The sequence below is a fragment of the Antedon mediterranea genome, chromosome 1, assembly GCF_964355755.1.
Source record: "Antedon mediterranea chromosome 1, ecAntMedi1.1, whole genome shotgun sequence".
Classification (NCBI taxonomy): Eukaryota; Metazoa; Echinodermata; class Crinoidea; order Comatulida; family Antedonidae; genus Antedon; species Antedon mediterranea.
In genome coordinates, this window is record NC_092670.1 from 29,337,737 (window position 1) to 29,363,508 (window position 25,772).

The following is a 25,772-nucleotide window of genomic DNA, read 5'->3' on the forward strand; positions in this document are numbered from 1 at the left end:
CATGAATTGGTATTATGTAATATGCTATTAACTTGGGAATAAGCCATGAGATTGGGTTACATTTTTAATTCTACCTGAGGACCAGAATACTGAGGCCTAACATACAGCATATAGCAAGTATTTTCTTATTTTATTCAAAAATCCTGTTAATCGTAACATTCCTGATTCAGCATACCAGGCGATGAAAGAATATGGCATTCTGCGAACGAATTCCTATCCTAAAAATTACAAAACCATTACGTAAGGTTCCTGACTGTGGAGTAAATGAGAAAAATCTTCTTTTTCTTGTGGTCAACCACTGCATTACACCGTCATCACCAAAAAGAATCAACTTTGCGACATGGAACGCTAGATCCATTAGAGCCAAGAACAAGTCTCTGGCACTCTGTGACTTTGTTATAGATAACCACATGTATTGGCCATCGTTGAGACGTGGATGACTGGTACCACCAAAGACAACCATGTCATTGCAGACATCAAAACGACTCTTCCGAATTATAGCTTCTTTCACTCGCCACAGACCCATGGAAGAGGTGGTGGAATTGCATTCATCGTACATGATGGAATCAAGGTTCATATTAACAAAACAGTCCAGTTTCAGTCCATGGAATGCATGGACGTTACTATGTTATCTTATGCAACTCCATTCCGGCTTATCGTCATCTATAGAATTCCTCCAAATAATAAAAACAAAGTTTCATCTGCTCTTTTCTTTGACAAACTTTCTTCACTGCTTGAATCACTTAGCTTTGGTTCTTCCCGACTTTTACTCACCGGTGACTTCAATGTTCATATTGATGTTGTGGGCTCATTTCTTCATATTCTGAACTTGTTTGAACTGTAGCAACATATCCATGAACCTACACACAGTGCAAATCATACTTTGGATTTGTTTGGATTTGCTTATAAATCGTAAAAACGTCGATCTTGTAAGTCATATTTTCGTTCAGCAAGGTTTACCATCTGACCATCATGCAATCAATTGTAACGTACACTTTGATCGCCCTGAACCTAGTACGGTATTGATCGAATCTCGTAATTTCAAGAAACTCAATCAGGAACAGTTTCAGACTGACATTAATTCCTCACTTAAATTGGCTCAGCCATCTTCTGAAGTGGAAGCCCTTGTAAGACAGTACAATGATGTTTTGGGCTCTACATTAAACACACACGCTTCCCCTGTGAAACGAACTATAATTCTCTGTTCACATGCACCTTGGTATGCAGATATTCACCGCGATGCGAAAAAATGACGGCGTTGCCTTGAGCGTCGGTGGATAAAATCTAAATCGGAGATATATAAACAAATCCACTTAGCACAATGCAATAACTATAGATTGCTACTAATCGGAGCAAAGACTGATTATCACAGTAATATAATAATGAGTTCAGACCAGAGAAATCTATTCCGTGTTATAGACAAACTTACATCAATATCATCTCACCCTCTTCCTAGTCATGACAACTCTAAAGATCTTGCTGACTCATTTGCAACTCACAACCAATTCCAATTGCTGCTGAATTCAAAACATACAGAACTTCCTGTTTTAATATGTTCAGTGCGGTTCATGAAGATGAAGTACTTAAAATCATTAATTCATCTAACATCACTTCCTGCTCACAAGATCCTCTACCATTTACCATTCCTGCATCCAAACGCTCCTACCAAACAAAGATAGTGAACGCATCTTTGAATGTTGGCATCTTTCCATCATCCCTCAAACATGCTAGCAGTATTCCATTGTTAAAGGGTCAATCCCTTAGCACTGAAGAGCTATCAAGCTATCGTCCAATATCAAACCTCCCTTTCCTGGGAAAGATCATTGAAAGGGTTGTCACTAAACAGCTACTATCGTATCTCGAGGAATATGATCTATTCGCTCCTAGACAGTCAGCTTACCGTCGAGGCCATAGTGTAGAATCTGAATTACTGCGAGCACAGAATGACATCTTGACTGCTTTGGATAAACGCATGGATGTGCTGCTTGTCCTCCTCGATTTCTCATTACTATAGACCATTCACAGCTCCTGCATCGCCTTTCCTCACGTTACGGTATTTGCGGTACTGCTATAAATTGGTTTTCATCTTACCTTAATGGCAGAACTTACTCCGTTGAAATCAACTCTACAATGTCCCTCAAGACTCTGTCATCGGCCCAATTATGTTCATCCTGTTCACCGCCCCATTACAAGATATCATTGCCGCACATGATGTGCAGTTCATGGTTTATGCTGACGACACCCAGCTCTATATTGCATTCCAGCCAAAAGAAGGGGCTGTAAAAAAGCTTGAAACTTGCATTGCATGGTGTACACATAACATGCTTGTACTGAACGATGCCAACACTGAATTGATTCATTTCACTTCTCGCTATAGACCTCGAGGCTGGATACCATCTGTTAAAATCTGTAACTCTTTGATTACCCCATCACCTACCGCTCAAAACCTTGGAGTTACCTTAGATTCCGTCTTCAACTTGTCTGATCATGTTGACAAAGTTTTCAAATCTGCAATGAATTCCATCCGAAAGTTTGGACATGTTCGAAAGTATTTAGGACCCTAAATCGACAGAAATATTGGTTCATGCATTTGTTTAATCCAGGCTAGACGCTTTCAACTCTCTTCTTTGCGGGCTTCCAGCTAAAACTATCGCTAAGGTTCAGCGTGTTCAGACCATTGCTGCCCGTCTGGTTCTTCGCATCCCAACATGTCAAAACATAACACCAGTACTGGAACATCTAGAAGATAATAGAAGATAATAATGTTTAAAATTCTTCTCATTACATTAAAATCACTTCATAACATGGCTCCAACTTTTCTATCTGATATCATTTCTCCATACAAGCCAAAACGAAATCTGAGGTCATCATCTGAGGTTTTACTCAGGCCTATACCTACACAGCCTTCAAAAATTTTTTATGGACAACGTGCCTTTTCGTGGTCAGCTGCTGTTCTCTGGAACCCCCTTCCAAATTATATCAGGAATGCTGAATCACTCACCCCATTCAAACAACTCCTGAAATCCCACCTTTTTAATTTGCATTTTCTTTAGTTTTTGCTCTTCTTTTTCTGTCGATTGTTCAGCGCTTAGAGGCGTCCTGCATTTTGCGCTATAGTAAATTGAACATTATTATTATAATTATTATTAACTTGCATACAAATTTTAATGTGTTCTTACAAGCAAAGTTGGTAGTCTTATGTATGCACAATTGGTGGTCGTGAAGGTAGTCTTTTTGGATTGTTAGCCTTGCATTGGTAGTATTCGATCCAAGGATGCAATTGCGGTCTTACATGCAATGGTAATCTTAAATGCAATTCTGGTCTGATATGCAATGGTAGTCTTACATGCAATGTTGGTCTTATAATGCAATTCTGGTCTTATATGCAATGGTAGTCTTATATGCAATGTTGGTCTTATAATGCAATTCTGGTCTTATAATATGCAATGGTAGTCTTACATGCAATGTTGGTCTTATAATGCAATTCTGGTCTTATATGCAATGTTGGTCTTATATGCAATGTTGGTCTTATAATGCAATGCTGGTCTTATATGCAATGGTAGTCTTACATGCAATGTTGGTCTTATAATGCAATTCTGGTCTGATATGCAATGGTAGTCTTACATGCAATGGTAGTCTTATAATGCAATGCTGGTCTTATATGCAATGGTAGTCTTACATGCAATGTTGGTCTTATAATGCAATTCTGGTCTTATATGCAATGGTAGTCTTACATGCAATGTTGGTCTTATAATGCAATTCTGGTCTTATATGCAATGGTAGTCTTACATGCAATGTTGGTCTTATAATGCAATTCTGGTCTGATATGCAATGGTAGTCTTACATGCAATGTTGGTCTTATAATGCAATTCTGGTCTTATATGCAATGGTAGTCTTATATGCAATGTTGGTCTTATAATGCAATTCTGGTCTTATATGCAATGGTAGTCTTATATGCAATGTTGGTCTTATAATGCAATGCTGGTCTTATATGCAATGGTAGTCTTATATGCAATGGTAGTCTTATATGCAATGGTAGTCTTACATGCAATGGTAATCTTAAATGCAATTCTGGTCTTATATGCAATGGTAGTCTTACATGCAATGTTGGTCTTATAATGCAATGCTGGTCTTATATGCAATGCTGGTTTAACAGGCAATAGTGGTCTTACATGCGATTGCAGTCTTACATGCAATGATGGTCTTATGCAATGATGATGGTCTTTCAGTATATGCAATGATGGTCTTGCATGCAATGGTGGTCTTACAGTACATTCATAATACATTACACAGTTAAAGATAAATGCATATGTATTACACAGTTACAGGCATACTGTATTCTAAACTTCCTGGTGATAATTAATTCACATTTAAAATATATAAATGAACTGAGGAGGTCACAAATTAATGTATTATTTAGTAATATAAGGAAATTAATAATAAATTAAATTATTTGAAATGTAATAAATGCTAGTGAGTGCAAATAAGACTAATCATGAGATAAATACAAGTAATTCCATGTCCTGAGTCCAGTGGGTATGCTCAAAGCCTAGCTCAACCCAACATGCTATGATGCATGCATAATTTTATTTATTTGAATTTATCAAGATAAAGCCTATTGCACTTATAATTTTAAGCAATTTATCTTGATCATGGCTGTTCTGAAAGAAATAAATGTGATCTAAATTATGATGGCAATAAACATTAAATCCTTTAAATTTTCTGCCAACTAACATTTACATTTATTTGGCTTTTTCAACTACTGTAATTTATTAATTTTACATTAATTTGTATCTTCTAAAAAAATGTATCATTAGACAAAAACAGTTTTAAGCCTTAAGCTTATCTGTCAGTTTAGATTATTACTTAGTATATTCAAGCCAGGTAAAAATACTGTGGCATCCTTCCTTTCTATTAAAAGAAAAATAAAACTATTCTGGAAAAATTGCTAGGCTACACTCAAGTCACTTTATTTATTTTAAAGCCTGTTCTATAAAGTGTTTATTGTGGACACCTTCAAAATCCCTAGTAAGCTTAGGGATCCAATAAAGTGTTTGGCTGTAATTTTAAAATATATTTTCGAAGGTAATTCATTTCATTAGAAGGTGTTCCCTGAATAGGTATTCTCAAAATGTTCTACTGTATCTGCTCGTATATTCACCAAAATTATATTTCTTGGTTTAAAAAAATGTGTTTTTTAATTGGTTTTTAATTATACTTATGGGTGTTGACAATTAAAGGAATACTTTTCATTTTGAGTGTACAGGATTCTAGAAACTTTCATATAACATTAACAATAGTTTTGCTTGACAAATTTAACCTCTGTTTTAGGTGAATATCAAATAACCGCTGAATATTAGTTTAGTACAGGTTTTGATTCTATTAAAGCTATTTGATCTTCAATTACAGTTGGCCAGATAATTTAATAATTGTATAATACAATTATTTATTATCATGTGACATGGGTGATTATGAAGCATAGCAGCAAAGTTATCTATGCATTCTGTGGAATACATTAAATGCTGGTCATTAGAAAAAATAAACAGAAGATATTTCTGAAGCTGATTTTTTTGTTTACTAAATTGCTTCTGCTTTTTAAAAACACAATTTATTATGTTTTGTCTCTTGGTAATTTGGATGCTCGTCTGTGTACAAGGTTCCTGTCTGATGTCAGGATTTTTTGTCATGACATGTTCAAATTTACTTCCAAAGACTTGTCTTTTTAAAATAAATCAATGTTTAAATCACTGTTTTATTTTTTGTAGCACCCAAGCTTTTATAGGGTTCTCCACATTTTGTTCTGTCTATTTCATAGATTTTTGTGACCATTATTTATCAATTGCGGTTTAGGTTACCTCTACTAGTAGTGTACAGTATTCTGGAAGGGAATATGATCAAACTATATTATTTTCAATAGACTTTTAAAAAGCTTTTATTAGTTCAATCATGATACAGAATCCAATATATTGAATATGTATCATTTAATATTATATTTAATATTCCCATTTCGAATTGTTTCTTCACCCTGAAGACGTAAAACCATTTATTTGCAGCTAATGTTTAAATGTAAAAATTTGTTTTGATACATTTATATTTATGTTTTTTGATACAAACACATTAGGACAATGTTATTAACCTCATTAAAAATCACATTTGCACATGAAATTTGGTTTGATGTGACAAAGCATAAATCACTATTGTTATTTTAGGTAATAAGTAAAAAAATGATGAAAACAAAAATGATAATTACTGTACAAAAAACAAATTGGCTAATCTGCTTTACAGGAATTTCTATTGTTCATATGTTTTTTTTTGTAAATGGCAAACTTTCAGTGAAAGGAAAATTTGTTTCACCAAACCAGATTTCAGGAATACTGGAAACTCTCCCAAAATTCAAAGCTTCTAAATTATTTCATGCTATTAAAATGGTAACAAATTTACTAAAATGCCATTAAAATCTATGAATAGATTAGCACAGATCATCATACTTAACAATCTGCCTTGAGGTTAGTTTCCAACTACACCAAAATAGGAAATAATTACTAATTCCTATCCAAACTACTTATATGTCACATTTGTAATAGAGGTATCTACCTTTTGATTTATTTTATAGGACTTTAGAAGAGGTACCCCAGATAGAGCTAGCGCTACATTGACCAGAAGTAACAATAGGGACTATGAAGAATTGCATCGTGGTGCTCCTGGTCGTCAAACGCTGCCATCGTCTCATAGCAGAAACTACTCAGATGTTACACAAAGAGTAACACAAAGAAGTGTATCACAAGAGGGACATGCACCTCAAGGTAATGGAATCATACAAATTGATATTGGAAAGATGTTTGAAATGTGGTAATATTGTATGGATAGAACATCTGCATATCAAGCAGAAGGTTCTAAGTTTTATTTTTTTTATTCCCACAAATGTCCTCATCTTTATAATTTCAAAATTAATTAATTAATTTTCAGTATATCATCGAGTTGTTTAGAATTTCTCCTAATGCCTATAAATACCCATATATGTCAATTTGTAGGATAGGATGCTCTAACCTAAAACTCCTGTGGGTTTTGTTCTGGTGGCAATACAAACTCTCAATTGGGAGTATCAAAATAGTAGAGAGATAGCTGCTGACATGATTGCTTTCTAATAATTTAAATTTGATTGATGATTTTTCTTGTAACTCAAACAGGGTCAAATATTGAGGCCTTACAATTTTACTGATATGCAATGAAATAAATAATAGTTAAATTTTGTAATTTTTAATAGGATACACACCAACATCAATGGCAGATACTAACGGCCATCATCCAGGAAAAGGTCAATATGGGTCACGAATGTCCAACTCATTGGATAATCTAGACGACACAGATTCAAGTAGATCAATGAAACATCGGCCAGTGTATCAAGTTGATGTACCCCCTCCACCATCCAACTATGCTCAACAGGGTACTCCAAGGTCACGCTCCTCACAGAGCCTTAACATACCACCAGGTACGCCTACTCGCAATCGGCAAAAAGAAAATTTTGGATCTCCAAGACATTATTCACATAGTGGAGGTTCACAGAGAGGTCGCCAGATGAGTCGGACCGAACTTGACATGAAGCAGAGAAGCCATAGCCAACCGCCGGCTAAAGCTGCTACTGATAATGGAGGGTACATGTTTTTTGTATTATTTTTCATTTAGATAACTGCTCTCTCATTGGTATTCCTACACGCATGAATATTTCTGAATAAATTAATTACATTTAATCGATCAATCCTAATTTAATAACTTCTTCCATATGACTAAATTAATATTTTATCATTCCTTCCTTGTTGAAGCATATAGTATTTCATTGTTTAACCCTAACTTTGTCATTGTCATTGAATGTATGTTCTGTAACAATTGCCATCTATCCCTTAACCTCCCTGTAATTCATTTTGGAAAATTATTTTATTTGAAGAATGATCTTGGAGATCAATATTTTTAACTAAATTAAAACCATTTAACTTCACATTTAACTAATAACATAGAATTCATTTGTTAAATATTAAATATTGTATTTTGTATTTAATTACAAATGCATGCATTATCACACTATATTATTTTGCATGAATTTCAAAATGCATCCACTTTGCTGTCTTTCAAAATTATTGACTAAAATATTTTCTTATAAATTATATGCAATGCTATGATTGATTGATTTGTCAAAAATAATGCATTATCAAATGTGCCATATTTATTATCATTTGAATAAGTAATTACAATGTACTGACTCTGGTATAAGCCTATCCTGAGGTGGCATAAACCCAGCCAATTTGAGTATTGTTAGATGCAAATACGGTTTGCATAGGTTGACACCACTCTAAATTCTAGATTGCCATTCAGCTTATATTGGTAAATGAACAAGATTTTGGCACCCATGGTGTACCTATACTTGATCTGGTATCACCACATCTAGTTATACGGACAAAAATCAAATTCACTTGGTAGCAATATAGGGACTTTAACCAAGTCTAGTTTTTGTCCTCATTCAAATACACCCATCCGATTTATTGTGTAATATAGAGACGAGAAGGGGAAGGCTTACATCTCAGTCTGTACAGTGATTGCTGTCAGCTTGAATCTACTTTTTAAAACTGGTTTTCATTCAAAGATTGTGTAATAATATCAATACCAAAAATGCATGTTTTTTTATTGGGATTCTTCTATATCAAATCTTAGCATTTACGCTACTATACAAAGGCCAACGAGTACGTCAATCACAGACCAAGCACGAGCATACTATATGCAAAGCCCACCCCCAAACTCTTCTGGGCGCTCAACACCGTTTGATCCAGAATCCAAGTGAGTTCTTCTCGTAATTTTGTTTGTCTATGGTTTTGTTTTTGGGTCAATTTTGTTTTAATCTATTTTTTAGTTGTAATGTTATATCCCAAAATATTTATTTACTAGATTTATTGAATTTTGAAATTTCCAAATTTGTAATACTAAGTATGTATAAAAAGAAATGCTGTAGATCTATACATTTCATTTGATTTAATTTATGTATTATGATGAAAAACATTATACAGAGATATTAAAAACCCTGATGGGAAATTGATTTTTAATATTTGGAAGTGAGAAATCAGAACTTTGCAGATTGCAATGAAAACTTGTCCGACTTGTCTTAGATCTAAACCCTAAAATCAACTTTGTTCATTTCAACTAGTGCTTTAAAGTCTAGGCTTAAGACTAAGGATGGGGACATCTAATACTTTCCATCTGCCTCTGTAGTTAATAAGACAGTGTAGATTGAATATCAGCACGCCATGGCACAATAACATACTCTAATATATGCATTTGTTATAATTGCATTTCAGCATGCATGATGATTGAATGTTTCATTTTGAAAATAAATTGCACCAAAATGTTTCTATTTCATTTGCTAACATTTTGGTTGCATATTGTAGCAAATAATTATGCATTATAATTTGGTTTAGTTTTTGTATCTTTTTTAAAAATCATGTATTCTATTTACTAGTGCCCGTATGTCGGCTATGGAACATCAGATTGCGAGCCTCGCTGGAATTCTAGAGACTGCCCTCACTACTGGTAGCATTGGAAGTCCTGATGATAACAAGGTAAAGTTTAAAATATGTTCATCTTGCATTACAAAGTGAATTATTATGGCAAGACTAAGTTTATGGCGTATGTACAAATGCATAACATTAAGTTCCATGTCGCCTCACTTCTGAACCATTATTTAGTTTTGAAAAATGCTTATAAATTTTCCTTCAGGCACACAAACTTCCATCTGGAATGTCTTCCAGTAGGAGTGAAGAGGTCCTACGAATGTTTAGTGGATCAAGTGTTGCCTCATCGGAGATGTCAGCTGACGGTAGTGGTGAGTATGAAAATACATATTTCCTATAAAAGAATATAATTGATGTAATTGTCATAATCCATTATTATTTTGAAAATGTTCAAACATCTGCGGAAAAAAAAATTTACAAGAAACATGGTTGTACATTGTGGTGCCATTGTGCTTATCTCTGTATTTTTAATTTAATACAAATAAATTTAATCCCATTTTCAGCAACTTAAGTTTTTAAAATATATCACTGTCACTGGTGTTAATATTTGAATTTTGAAATAATCTTTATTGATTATTCCAATTTCAACAGATGCATCTGGAAGTTCATGCGTCACACCAGTTATCAATGTCCACTTGAGAAACTCGGCTCTTGATCTTCGACAAACTGCAAGGAATCTTCGAGATCAACTAAAACAACTACGCATACTGCAACTGAACCATGCCCAGCAGATGAATGAGATGATGAAGATAACTACACGTCGTATCATGCAGGCTTTAGACACTACACCTCATGCAAATGACCATCCAGTGAGGGCAGAGAGGAGTCGCGTACATCAGGACTTCCTTCGTTACAAGACAACAGCACAACAAATTCAACTTGATTTAGAGTAATAATAATGATGGATTTTTATAGCACATATTCACACTAGGTGGATTAGATTTTAAAACTTTTCAATTTCAACAGGCTTCTTCTAAGGTTCACTCCATCTCCTTGACATATACAGGTGCCTCTTTCTTATCCATGACAAAGAGAGTAAAAAGACCAAACAATTAAATCTCAAACCTAACAAACAAGAAACTAAAAAAAAACATTTCTAAAAAAAAATTGTACAATTATTTTTTCTTTCTTTTTATATTAGTGATTTGGAAGCAACAGTGGAAGAAACAAGATGTGATGTAGTGAACAAACAATGCCGTGTTGATATGCAAGATGTTGGCAATATGAGTACGCTTCTAGGCAACACAACAAAAAAAATATCTGAACAAAAAGGTAAGCATTTTGTATCTTTGATTCCAATGACATAATCTACATAGTCATTTATAAGTACTGTAAATATAATGCAAATTTACGAATAGCTAATAGTGTATATGTAACTGCTTGAACTACTATTGAAAAGGTAGTTAGAAAAACAAACATTTAATGCAAAAATCTCAAAATATAAATTTTAAGGTATTTTCTTTATATTTTTTTTTCAATTCAAACTAATTCGTATCATTTTTTATATTGACAATTTGTATTGTCTTATGAAATAAATATTAAATAAATGATATACTCTATAAATTGTTCCAGTTGCCTTTCCAATGTTGTCGGACAAGATGAAGAAAGTAATGAATGAAGAAATGGCTGTAGTAGTGCAGGAAGAAAAGTAGGTATTATTATAGCTTGGTGGTTGGTTAATTGCTGCTCTTTGGGGTTTGTTTACATTAGTAAAATATTCAAACACAAACAAATATGTCCATGTCCAATGAACTTATTTGCTAGCTAGGTAACAGTCTTTTGGATTGAAAAAATACTATTTTCAATTTAATATTTATCTTTAATTGCAGCTTTTTAAAAGAAGAGCCACCGAAGCTAGACAGTTACATGAAGCGATGTAAGAAATTGACAGGAACGTTACATACATTAAAAAGGTGACTATGGATGCATTTTATGCTGTGTCCACACTAAAAACAATGCTGTATCTTGATTATGTAATATTCTTGTTTTGGCTGAATTATTTTCAAAATAACACCACTTCTTTCATGAAGACCAGAATTATTGTACTGATGAGCCCACCAATACTTTTGGTAATTTAGAACATTATTTATCGAATACAAAATAAGGTAATTAATTTCATTAAAAAAAATATATTGCAATTTTAGATCAACCAATATTATACAAAAATTAACCTTTGTATGTAAAGATGTTTATAGTCCTACCAGGGAGTTGTTTTATCTAATAACAACTCCATGGTCCTACTATATTGTTACTGAAATACAGTAAATGTTATAAAAGCAAAATAATCTTGTTTCATCATTTAGATTGGGTGGTGTCCAGGAACATCGGTCTCCTGTTGTACCTGTAATAGAATCGTCTCCTGGTGTACCAAGCCGCACTGCATTGATGGATAACATTAACAAATTGGAACCAGACCATGACACCAGAGTGAGAAAAATTCAGGTAATTGACCAGAACATTTTACTGACATTATGAGGTTCATCTTGTAATAATCTTAACATTGTTATTTCCACAATGAGGGAAACTCACTGTTTTTATTTTCAACCAAATATAATTTTAAGTGATTAAAAAATACCTTTTTATTTTAAAGTGTTAAATAAATTTTATCTCAGACAACTTGTCCATAGCATGTATTCATTGACAAAAATAATAATAGATTAATTAAATTTGTGGTTTTTTTTTGCTCAATCCTCCCAACCTACTAATTTTGGTTACTAACTTCTGGATATAACAGGCCTTTATGTTTACATAATGTTGGCGTAAATGATGTTATGTTCATTGAAAAATTACATTAATTTAATTCTGTTTAATTTAACCAATAGCTAACATTAAACATTAATAATCATGTTTAGACATCCCTTTTATTTCAAATACATTCAGATTGACATCTTTCCAGAGGATTGGATAATTCTGTCATTGCAGGTCTTTATTTATATTATCATAACAGGCCTGGGAGTCAATCTTCTTTTGAAAATTACCACATATATGCTGAATTATTTAAGTCTGAATGTAGTATGAATTCACATACATTGATTGCTCTCAAAAGAACCAATGGCAGCACTACAAATTTCCTTACTAGAAGTTCAATATTAAGATGTCTACAAATTAAAATGAGGTCAGAGGTCTGATGTGATCTGAAAAATGACATGTCTATATTTTCGGAAACTTCCCTTTAATTGACTACAAATTGGGATCCTCTCTCTAGAAGGAACACTAGTAGTGTTGCCACGAAAAATGACATATTACCTCTGCAAACACCACAGTTCTCATTTTTCCTGTCTTAAATGTTATTATATAAAGATTTATTAGAAGTTGACAGAGACTAATAGTTAATTATTTTCATAATTTTTGTTGATTATTAACTCATATTATTTTGTTTCACATTTAAATTTTTGTTTTAATTGAGATAATTTCATGGCAACTAACACGGCTCTCACTGCTTGTCATTCCCCAGGCGGCAGATGAGTCTCGGGAACGAAAACGTCGCTTTACTAACTCACAAGACCAGGCTAAATTTGAAAATTCTCTTGTCCAGGGGAATGAATCACTACGGAAAACTAACCATTTGAATGATATTGAGTACAGAGCAAAATCAAATCTTAGCAACCTGTATCGGCAGGAGGAACACGACCATATGACCCCAATTGTCACACCAGAGAAGAAAGAGAAAATAGCTGCCAAAAAAGAAATCAAGTTGAACAAGCAAGGCAAAGCACCACCGCCACCACCACCTAGGCGGTCAAATTTGTCTGCTCGTTCTTTGCAGTCACCAGAAAATTCCTCAGCTGGTAGTTTGTCGAGCTCAGAAGGGACAACTGTAGTCATGTCATCTACAGAAAAAATAGATGATCCTTCATTTATGTCTAAGAAAAAAGTTGTTCTCATCACCAAAACACAAACAACAACTGTTTCACCAGTAAGTAGTAAGACAGAACATAATGTAAATGCCAATAACTGTAAACTGCGTGGTATGTCACCCCTGGGGGTAAACCCACCAGGTGAACTTGTTGTAAGACCAAAAGTAAAGGCGCTCCCAATATCTAGTCAAAGTCAGGTCTCATCACCTGATTGTGCTCCTGTGCCAAACCTGAATACAAAATATGTGCAAGAAAAACAGTCTATACAAAAACAACAATCTCCACAAAGTTGGCAAAGGTATGCTTTGACAAGCCCAAAGTTTCCAGCCACAAGGATCCAACAGCCACAGGTTCATTGGAACAATGGTTCATCAAACATGGTATCACCCCACAGGTCACCACCAAAGGTTGGCCCAAAACCAAATCAAATCCCAAATCAAATGATTCCACCTCCTAAACCTCCCAGGGCCCAAAGCACAAAGATAACAGCTCAGCCACTAAATATGCCTAAGAATAGAATCCCTACTAGGCAGTATAATAGAGGAAATATGCACTCCCCAAATATGCAATCATTGCATCAAAGCCCAAAGAGACAAGGAAATCATTGTGCTGAAAATGATTACATGAATATTGATGAACTGTTGAAGATGAGAAATGGAGGTAGTAACTCCTATCCAAATTCACCAAGGAAAATGAATGGTTCCCATCCAAGTTCACGTATGGTAAGCCCACATGGTAGTAGCACAACTGTCAATACTCGTAATGGTGACAGTCAGCATAATAGGCATACTACCAATGACAATCACAAATCTCATAGTGGGTCATCCATGACCAATGGAAAGCACCAGCCGATTCAGAGAAACTGTGTAACTCCCAGCCCTCAGCACCGAAATGGAAATGTGTCAATTGAAAGACAACGTCTTTCTAAACAATCCTCGGCTCCATCCTTAAACATTTCACCAGTCAGCAGCATGACGGTTGGTTGCCATAGCTTAAGTAATTCACCAATTCCACATCAGAAAGACCAACAGTTACGAGAACAGTATGCCATTCTGAAAAGACTCCAAGAAGAGAATAAACGAAAACAAAATGGAAATGTTTCATCTCGGCAACAAGTAGCCCAACCAAATGAGGTGACTTTAAGTTTATGGCACTTTCTTGCGATTTTTCATCTCTCAAGCATCGCCTAATCCACCTGCACATTTCATCTTCTCAATCTCTCTATTCATGTCTTATTCCTGATGCTTTCTCTTGTTCATGTTAATAATGTTATTACCTAACCAATAAAATGTTGAATCTCTTCAAAGTCATGGCAATGTACAAACTATTTTTATGGCTTCCAGAACCAACGTATTGTAGTTTTTTTCAAATCTTATTAACAACCGCTTCATTAACCTCTTCTTCTGTGGCAACATTGGTGTAACACTGCTTACTAGATGATTTTTAGTGCATTGCTTTCTACCCTTTGCTTGGTGCTATGGGTTATCACTATCTTTGGGTTATACCTAACACAGGGTTACACATGGTTTACAAATAACATTTCAACTTTTTGGTAGCGGTTTATAATAATTCTTTGTTTCATATTATGTACATTTCGGATATTTTTAACATCTACACATTTCTTGTACTAAGCCAACATTTTCCTCTTCAACAAATTTAATCTATCCGCATTAATTACAATTAACACTTGTAACCATCACAAATTAAACCAGATCATAACATCTTTTCTAATTTTCCAATTACTTATATCACAAAATAATAGAAATATGTTTTACTAATCCAGCTAACAGTATAAATCATTAATATTTTAATGCAGTAGAAATTAATTTTCAAATTATTTTGTAAATAACAGAAAATTAATAAAATATATATAATATAACAACTTATAAATAGATTAAAATAAATAGATAGAAAGCTGCAATTTTTAAATTATAAATCTACTTTTATAATGTAAACAAATGTTAACATCTATCACCTTTGTCCTTTGATGACATGTGTATGATTTCTCATGTAGGCTCGCCGAAAACAGCAAACACAATCTTTAGATGAAGTTCTTGCAGATTTAGACCGAGCTGTTAATGAACCTATTGGTGATAATAAACCACCCTCAGCGCCAATAAGGTGAGATTGTGTGTGTTTTTTTAGATTCTTTATAATCAGAAAATAGAATTATCACAATTACAACTTATAGTTGAACTTTGCGTCTGTACTAGATTTTACAAATTATATTCTACTTATTTAATTAATGTTTAATATTGACATCAAGGAGCGTTTTTGTTTAGTAATCATTTTAGTTAATGTTGTTTTTGGTGTTAACAGACATCTACAAACTATTCATGATAATACAGTAGTGCAATAACACAAAAAAAATTTACTATTGCTTTGAACCTATTCTCGATAATGTACTGATAGTACATGAAGATATATAATAATCCAAATGAAATAAGTCAAACACTAATTGTATTTAGGCAGTTTGTCTCGTGCCAAGATGTACACCCTTTTTCTGTTCTACAGTAAATCATACTGTTAGTGCTATATAATATAATAATTTAATAATTATTATTGTTTATTATATTTATACAGTGTCAGTGATACATTATATAATAAACTTGCCTACTCTTATAGTTATGTAACATAGATTAAATACATTTAAATGGTGTCATTTTATAAATAATTTTTGTTCACGTTTTTCTTCAGTTTCTTTTTTCAAATTTAATTTGATTTTGCTAAACCCTTTTAATCCTTTTATATTTTGATTTATTTTTAGCACTATTATTTATTATTATCATTTCTTATCACTATTGTCAAGTTGGCTAGTATGTGAATGTTTTGTAGACACCGGATTGTATAGATTTCCATTATTTTGACAAAATAAGATTTACCATATTTGGAAATGTACTCACAAGCTTTGTCTAATGCTGTGTTATATTTTATCTCACCACAAAACAAAAAAAATAAGAGAGAAAGAAAAATTAATGGTCACTGAGAGCGAACAGTTTTCCTTTTTAAAAAATTAAATGCACATTTAGTGTATTTTTGCAAATTATCTCATATGCAAAGTAATTTGCATATTATAATAATTCTCCTCATATTTATTCAAATTCTGTGCAAAAATTAAAATGTATTCATCTCCCGTAGGAGAAAACATAATAAAACAGTAAATTTTACAATGTATAAAACAACATTTGATTTAAAATTCACATGCTCCATAGCAAAGGAAAATCAAAATGGTTTTTCCAAATTAAAAGTATCAACAAATATTTAATAAACCCTGACAATATTATATTTTTATTTTGTTAAAACATTTCATCAATATTTCATATCAATTTGTATGTTTATTTTACATTATTATATTACAACATTATGGAATTGATTTTGTTAACTATCGGAACCAAGTTCGGCATAGTTATCTTTGTGAGTACAGAGCCCTCTATTGATGTCTAATTGCGTTCCGTTTCATGTATATTATTATCTTGATTTCAGTTGGTCTGTATTTTAATCATTGTCTTCTCCCGTTTTTCATTTTTCAGAGCATAGTGGTTCTGTTCCTAAATGCTTTACATCTTTGCCAGTATGTGTATTGTAAATGTAGATTACTTGTTCCTATCCACTTCATCAACCTTGCATATCTGACTATGAATATTTATCCATTTTTAATATATTCATTCATAATTAGAATACTCTGATTCTTCTTATGCACTCACTCAATGCTTTTTTTCTGTTCCACTAAAATGTCTGTGCTAATCTGTAATTTGCAGTGATTGAATATAGACCTTTGATATAGATATTGATTGAAAGTGTGATGTAAAATGCCTTGAAAATAATGTTATTTAATGTTTTAGATGTATTTAGTGATTTGAAAATTAATTTTAATTAATTATTTTCATCTAATAAAAGGATACATTGCTTCTTTAGATTAAATAAAAAAATAAAGTAAAGTAAATAATTTAGCTAAAGAAAGTAATGTTTTTTAGAATAATATTTTGGTGGGTTGTCTTTTTACAAAATTAATTATAACAGTTGTGCCATATATTGTTTAAAGTATTTGCATAATATACATACGTTTTGATTATAAATTTTAAAAACACAACGAAAAACATGACGAACTGAAAAAACAATGTACAATGTTATGCAATAAACAATAAAGGTGCAACAAGTGTGACCCTATTTTATGATTTTACAAAACACATTCAATGGACTTTTTCCACAGCTTTAACATGCAGAGGACAAGTACTGTATAACAAATATTAATATACTAATATGGGAAAAAAACCATTGTATTTAAATGTACAATACATGATAACAATGTGCAGTGTTTGTAGCAGTTTTGTTGGCTAATATGTTACTCACCTTTGCTTTTTTATTGCTGCGTCCCAAAACCTTGCTTTTTTTTGCTATAACAACATTACATTCTGCCTTGATTTGTCATTTATTTCTAATATTTACATAGAAAAGAAAGCAATTGTTGATTTTTTATTTAGATGAATATTTTTTAGTTAATTAAATCTATTTGATCCAAGAAGCATAAAACTCCCAAAATACATTCAAATCTTTGAGAATAAATTGTGATAGTAAAATTAAACTATAACTATAATACTCTATAAATAATATGATAGAATAAAGTTTCGACTTTAAATCCAATGATGACACAATGTTGAATAATATGTTACACCGGCTCCGACTTGAAATTTAAGAGATACCAAAAAGTAGCAAACACGTTTTAATGATAATAACAAATCATGGCAGATTGCATATGTAGCTTTATTTACTAACAAGACTTTTTGTTGATCATTTCCCTTCATCAGCTTACAACATATTTTCATTTAATTAACCTACTCAATCTAATTTGTTAATACTTCCTAATGTCTAACTAATTGTTAACACTTCTATTTGCACTCAACATTCTCAGCACTTCAAACACGGCTGCTATTCTAAATGGCATAGTACCAGCACCACCCCCAATGTATGGACTGCTTGATAAACAATTATCCAAGTCACAAACCCTCCCAGCAAGAGGGTTGTCACCAAAAGTTAGAAAAAATCTCCAGTCGCTTAACCAGTCAAAGTCAGGACCACCAAGACCTAAGTCTACAGGTGAAGTATCAAGCGAAAGTGTTTGGTCCTCGAGGAATGGAAGTTTAGGAACGTTGCGGCGAAGTAAAACTGAAGGAAGCAGTATATGGTGCAAATCAGAAGATGTCCCAAAGTCGGCAAGAGGAGGTTTGCAAGGAATGGAAACTTCAATATGACAGTGTACATTGTTGTTTGAATGTGAAGAATAGTTATTTGCTGCAATTATTTAAAGATAGTGATTATCAATAATGTTGCAGTTGGTGAGGGTCAACATAGTTTTGTAAGGGTATATCTTGTAAGGCTGTGCCTAATGATATGTAGATTACTGTTGTGTAGAGTTGCATTAAAAACCATTTAATTTTTAACATTTTAGTGACTCCCAACAAATTTCACCATGGTGAATTTTAAGTTAAATTCTTTTCAGCATATGGCATACTCATTATGATGACGCATTACTATGTGAGCTGGGACTAAAGAAAGGAACTCCCTGCATAAACTATGTTTTATACATCAAATGCATACAATTGTCCAATAGTAAATTTGCATTGTCTTCCCTTGCCATTAATCTTATTTTTTTTCATATTTTTCTAAAATTGTTAAGGATACATTGTTATTTAAATTATTCCGAATAGTCTATAAGAAAAGTAATCATGACAATAATTAATATTTAATATGTGTGGTTGAATAGGAATGTTGATCATTTCTAATATTTATTACATTTTCAGAATACATATTAGAATCAACAATATTATTGTATTTAAAAGAATTATTGATTCATGTGTAAATATTTTGAAATGCTAAAATATTAGATGGTTGACAATTGTTAGACAAACAAATTTCTTGTATTGTTTAAACAATTATTTTATATATTACAAACATATTTTTGTTATGATTTTTTGTCAACAAATAATGCTAGAATCAATTTGGATTATTATTATTATAGGCTTTGAAAAGAAAAAAAATGTATTCTCTATTTTCATTTAAGATTATAAATGATCAATCGACAACAAACAAGTTTGATCTTTTTGAAATTAAAGTATTTCAAATTTATTTTGTTATTAATTTCCAACTTTTTAAAGATTTAAATTTGATTAATTTCTTTCACATATTATGATTTTCAGTCTTTCTGTTTTAATTTATATTTATATACATTTTGCTGGTGACTTTTCCATAAGTTGATAAATTTCCTTTTTAGTTGTGCTTACAATGGTGCAAAAGAGAAATAGAACAGTAACTGTGTTGGAAAATGTTCTAAATTTAAATTAGGAGTTTTTGTATTGTAGACTCAGTATGTCTAAATGAAGGAGTACCTATAAATAAAAAAGTATAAGTAGCTAAATAAAGTATGTGTCAATGTTTTCCCTTGAATTGTTTTAATGTGTGGTAGAATAATGCAGTTAAAATATTTTTTATATACCAAAGTAATGTAAAACTTGAAGATTTTAAGATATTGTAGTATTTAATAAGTAATTGAATTTTGAGAATGCGTGTGTTGATTCAATTGCAATAGATAATTTATAAAACGTTGCTTCATTGATTTTAAGGTCAATCAATATGTAAATAAGCGCATTTAAAGTAATCCTAATGTATAAATTATTACATAAATAATTTTTGTGTATAATTAATTTACCTTTACTGCTGTAATGGGACTTTTCCTTTGTTTTTTCTGTAATGGGAATTTCACCTTTTGCTGCAATTGGACTTTTCCTTTGTTTTTTCTGCAATGGGACTTTCACCTTTTGCTGTAATGGTTAATTCCTTTTTAACTGTAGGAAGATTTTTCAGTTGTTCTTACAATAGGACATTTGTTTATTTGCTGTAAAGGTACTTTTCCTTTGCCATTATAAGGATTCTTGTCAACAATTATATCCTTTCTGTTTTAATGGCTATATTAATCAGTGTCATTAGTTGCAGATTTGCTTTTCATTTATTTGTTGGTGCATTTTAAGTTTATGTTTATGTAAAGAAAAGGCAACTCCTAAAATCCAACCTATCCATACTAGTTTGTGCTATGTCTGTAAACATAAACGTTTCTACAATAAATAGATGTCTATTGTAAATAAATAATAGAGCATTTTGCTTTTACATAAACTTTTCCTATACTGTATCTCTGTAGTCATGTCCGTACATGTACCAGTTGTATGTGCGTTAGTAAGTAAATTGCAAGACAGTAATAATTGTAGGTTTCCAATGATACTCATGTAATATCTTTATTAGGTGTTATAGATTTAATCAAGATATTTTTTTAGTTTTTTAATGTAAATTCGACTGATCATGATGATCTTTCAAGTGTTTTGGTTTATGTTGGTTTCAGGTTATTTTCATCTTTTTTTTTCCATGTTCAGTCTGTTTCGTGTAATTTACAAATAATGCAAATTAATGTCCAAACAAATTCAAATGATGGGATGTGAACTTTTTATGTGGTTACGTGTCCTCTGTAATCCTGAATTGTCCATTTAACAGAACCTATTTATCGTGCACTATGTGATAATGTGAAAAAAAGTGGATTGCTTTAATGAATATGTGAAGTAATGTAGCTATTGAAATAAAGTAATTGATAGAATCATAATATTTATTCGAATTTGATTTAAAGGATTCTGTAGTGTTGTATGGTTACAGTTTACATTCTCAAATTTACGATTTATAACAGATAATTTAAGAGTTACAAAAGGTAATTTACAGTTAACAGATAATTTACCAGTTACCACAGATCATTTACCAGTTACCACAGATAATTTACGAGTTACCACAGATAAATTACAGTTACCACACACAATATACCAGTTACTACTACAGATACAGATTCATTTTATTATCCAATATAAATGGAAATTACAGTGCTCATAAATTATCTTGGCTTGCCTAAAATAAATATAACGGGGGAAAAAAGATCTAACAAATCTTTTGTTATAATGTCGTATCCCAGCTGGATAGAACGGGTACTTGTAACGGTCCGTCTGAGCGTTAACCGTCCTCATCCTACCACTTATAACGATAACGGAGCCGATAATGTTATGAAGAGGATGATTAGTGTCTTCCAATATAGTAGGGAACACATCGGCAAGACGTTCGCTGTAGAAAGAGTCAATCATTTGCACAGACGAACCAATTACTTTCCCCGTTCTACCCAGTTCCTTTTCAATTCGGTCTTTATCCCCTTTACTGATATTCCCTGTCCAGCCCAACATACAATAAGCCCAAATAGGTAACATCACTGATGAGTAAAAGATTCAATATCCTGCTTTACTCCAACTGGTGTTGACAAATAAAGGTGTAGTTTTTCCACTTTATGAAACAATCCCTTTAAAAAATCATTTAAATTGTTATGCAGCAATATAATACAAGTCATACATGTATGTGGTGTTATCATTAGTATCTCATCATATCAGTTCTCTAGTTCAGTTAAGTTATTATCTGTTATTAATAATTACACTGTATAAGCTTGATTTTATTTAAGAAGCTATCAAATATTTTAAGGTTATGTAATTGCGAACAATTTATTAACTTACCAACAAGCGTTACCTTTAATACTAATACTATTATTGGCCATGTAATATATAATAGCCTTAGTAAAATATCTCAAATTGACATTATTGACTTATTTATTGTACACGTAAAATCGTGCAAAATTCTGTGAACAAACATAATATTGTGAAAATTTGATATCTTGCACTAAGGACGAATTTGTGTCTAAGTTAAACAATTCTGACTGGTCTAGTATATTTAACCAAACTGATGTTAATATTGCTTGGTCGAATTTTACATCCATTTTAAGTAATATAATTGAAGAAATGACCGAACCCTGGATGGATGGATGGATGGATGGATGGATGATAACATGTTAGAAAAGATAAGGCTACGTGACTCTATATTGCGAAAGCTCCGAAAGAAAGAAATAACGAAGTAGTAATGTATAGTGATTTTGTAAAATAAGAATCCAGGTGCGTAGAGATATCAAACGTGCAAAAGCAGAGTCATTTAGCGAACAACTAGAGAATAACAAAAACGACTCAAAAAAGTTATGGGCACAGCTAAAAACACTTAGCTATGAAGAGAAAACAAAAAAATCGCCCAAAATTGTGCATAGACAACAATGTCTGCTTTGATAATAATAACATTACTAACCATTTTAATACTTTTTTCACTAGCGTATCTAAAAATCTGGCCAGTAAACTTCCTAAAGGAAATGCGCGTTTGATACTAGTTTTTAAGAAAGTTTATGAAAGTAAAGGAGTGGCCAAAAACGGTATGAATCTAGCCCTGTGTCAGAGGACTTCATTCAAAAAGAGCTTGAAAGACTTAATAAACAAGAGTACTGGCCTTGACAAAAATCCCTGTAAGACTTTTGCGAGATCGAGCAAGTATTAAAGATTTTGTTACCCGTATAACTAACTTGTCTATCCTAACAGATACAGTTCTAGATGACTTTAAAATAGTAAGAAAAACAACAAATATATCATTATATGCTATAGGAAATCTATCATCCTAATTGCAAACAGCGATTTTTTTTAAATGTTCACACATGATGAGGAGATCAAAATTGAGTATCACACCTCTGTCACTCATCCCGATGGTATGTAATTTAGCTTAAATATACAAATCAGGGTGAATCTACAGGGTTACCATATCTCAAAAAATACTAGTCAGAGAGAGTTGATTTTTTCACTGATTTATTAAGAATGTATAGACTATTATATTTTCTCTAATGAAACATTTTCTGATAAAATGACCAACAACATTTGACCCTCGACCCCATTTCTCAGCGTTTGCATACACAATGTGACAAAAATGTCCCTAGAGACTTTGTTTTGCCCTCAAATGACCCAGATACAGGTTTCTAATAGTAGGACCGCTTAATAATTCTCAATCACACCTTTGTCACACACCTCGTCGGGAGATGCAAATTAATAGTACAAATTAAATGAAATATGCAAATAAGAGGGTTAAATTACATTCGTCATATATCTCGAAAACCATTGATGCTAGGGAGTTTTTTCACAGACTTATTTAGAATGCACATATACCTGTATATTTATATTTGTTCTAATGAAACAGTCTATACGAAAAAATGACCGGAATTACAACATTTTACCCTCGACTCCATTTCTCAATATTTGCATATATATATATATCTGCACAAACTTTGTTTTGGCCTCAAATGACTCGGATACAGGTTTTTTATAGCCTTTAATTAGCTATGCCCTTAATAGCATTAATGTGGGTTGTAGTATTGATGGTACGCGCATTAGTCATTTAAGCTATGCAGATGATATGACAATCTTTTCTTCTTCTCTCACCGGGCTACAGCAGCTTATAGGTATATGTGAATAATTTGGTGTAGATCATGAAATCCATGTGTATGGTGTTTGCACCTAGAAAGTCATTTGATTGCATAAAATTACTTTATGTGGTAGGCCTAATTTACTAGCCTTTGTTCATGAAGTTAAGTATCATTTTGACCCATGATTTGAAAGATGCTCATGATATTAAGAGGCAGTATAGGTCCACTTGTATTCTGGCGAATATGCCATGTCGTAAATTTAACAATGAATACGACTGGAAAACATGCTATGGTTTAATGTGTAGAATGGAACAGAGTAGTAACAAATTGGTCAATACTGTCCAGTCATGTTTAAAAGGCTCAGAGCTATATTCTAAATGATGATACTGAGAGTATAATGTTTCTAATACTTGGAATGTTACTGATTAATTTTTGTTTCAAATGAATCAGATACTGTTTTCCAAAAGCTAAAATAGGACTGCTTTGTAATTCCCAAATCACAACTTTTGCATACTTTTGCATACTTTCGAGGTGAGTGATAGGCCTTCAGGTGTGATTTTGAGATTTACTTAACAGTACTATTTTGGCTATTAGAAACTTGTATCCAGGTCATTTGACGGCAGAACAAGTCTGTACAGACATTTTAATTTCATTATATATGCAATATTGAAAAAAGGGGTCGAGGGTAAGTATCTTGGGGATTTCGAAGTAACTTCTCTGCAGATTCATGTTTAATATATACGGCGATATACGTTATAATATATATGACAGATTTTATTCGTAATGAAATGGCCAAAGGTATACGCTGTAGCGTTGACCTACAAATATTTCCAGGAGAATTCATTTTTTGGTATCTGAACATTCAACATACATCTGTAGACATTTCATGTCCTTATTTATATAACGATGCTTTCAAGATGAATTTTCATTAATTGTTTGAAGATGTATCCATAGAGCCTATATTACAAACTGTGGATATGTTTTATTAACCATACGGTCAACAGAGAGGTTGTAATTTCGAACCTAAAAGGCCTGATACAAATCCTTGCAAGTGTGTCAACATTACCTTGCCATCCTCATCAGAGGATGAATAAATAAATTAATGTTTTAAAAATACTAGTATTCTCATTAACAGTATGTGAACAATTTTGCATTTGCATAACTCACCCACATAGTAAAGTGGCCTTTATCAATGTATCATAACTTCACCTTATATTAGTTTTTCCTGAAACATTTTCTCAGATATCGTACTAGAAACCGGCTTTAGATTGGTGTCGCCTGCAAAAAACATTTTTTTTTTTCTCTTTTGTGGTTAACCACCACCTTTATTCATTCTTTCATACAAATTTCGTTCACATTTCATTTTCATACATTAAATTTCCGTTTTCTACTTTTTTCGTTATTTTCTGATTTTTACTCTTTTAACCTTTATACATATAGTGGTTTGATTATATGCATACAAAAACTGTACATCTTAAAATGCAAAAATGGATGCCACTTATAAGTTACAACATGCCTAGTGTATTCATATCTTTTAAAATATATTTAAACTGAATCCAGGGATTCTGGCATACAGGTTTTTTAAGTTCAGTTTTAATTTTAATTATGTATATGACGTACACAGCTGTTGAATACAATTGATTTTTTAATTGACATTTACTTCCTAACAGGAGTTCTTTGAACGAGCTACTGCTGTTATCTAGCTTTTTAAATATATTGTCAATTGTTTCCCACAGTATTTGATTACGTCTACAATAATAAAACATATGTGTTTCGTCTTCAATGACTCCACAATTGTAACATATGTTATTATTTTTCAGTTTCCAGTTATACAGTTTTAGATTTGTAGGTACAACTCTATTTAGTAATTTGTAATTCAATTGGGCAAATTTTTTAATTTTTTCGTTTTTCACTTTTCTTTTCCAGACATCACACCACTTGATATCTTCATTAAATATGTTATTCCATTTAAGTATGCTTTTCGGGGGAATAAAAACATTATTAACA

At 32.3% G+C, this 25,772-nt stretch overlaps 1 protein-coding gene and 1 long non-coding RNA gene across 13 annotated transcripts in view; one reads left to right on the top strand and one right to left on the bottom strand.

Annotated features, from left to right (window-relative positions):
- LOC140063632 (coiled-coil domain-containing protein CG32809-like) overlaps positions 1 to 21,053 on the top strand; it is a 159,100-nt gene extending 138,047 nt beyond the window's left edge. For 5 of the 11 annotated variants that reach the window (XM_072110058.1, XM_072110059.1, XM_072110061.1 and 2 more), the window contains 13 exons: positions 6,614 to 6,803; positions 7,265 to 7,652; positions 8,704 to 8,826; positions 9,503 to 9,602; positions 9,760 to 9,865; positions 10,146 to 10,443; positions 10,696 to 10,826; positions 11,127 to 11,202; positions 11,384 to 11,467; positions 11,858 to 11,996; positions 13,009 to 14,544; positions 15,426 to 15,532; positions 18,321 to 21,053. In XM_072110058.1, the coding sequence (XP_071966159.1) occupies positions 6,614 to 6,803; positions 7,265 to 7,652; positions 8,704 to 8,826; positions 9,503 to 9,602; positions 9,760 to 9,865; positions 10,146 to 10,443; positions 10,696 to 10,826; positions 11,127 to 11,202; positions 11,384 to 11,467; positions 11,858 to 11,996; positions 13,009 to 14,544; positions 15,426 to 15,532; positions 18,321 to 18,660 (3,618 nt within the window). In that variant the 3' untranslated portion in view covers positions 18,661 to 21,053. Of the gene's footprint in view, positions 1 to 6,613; positions 6,804 to 7,264; positions 7,653 to 8,703; positions 8,827 to 9,502; positions 9,603 to 9,759; positions 9,866 to 10,145; positions 10,444 to 10,695; positions 10,827 to 11,126; positions 11,203 to 11,383; positions 11,468 to 11,857; positions 11,997 to 13,008; positions 14,545 to 15,425; positions 15,533 to 16,941; positions 16,983 to 18,320 lie in introns of all 11 variants that reach the window. The other 6 variants (XM_072110060.1, XM_072110065.1, XM_072110055.1 and 3 more) reach the window with 6 other exon arrangements.
- LOC140063636 (uncharacterized) overlaps positions 1 to 25,772 on the bottom strand; it is a 478,535-nt gene that overhangs the window by 83,971 nt on the left and 368,792 nt on the right. The window lies entirely within an intron of this gene.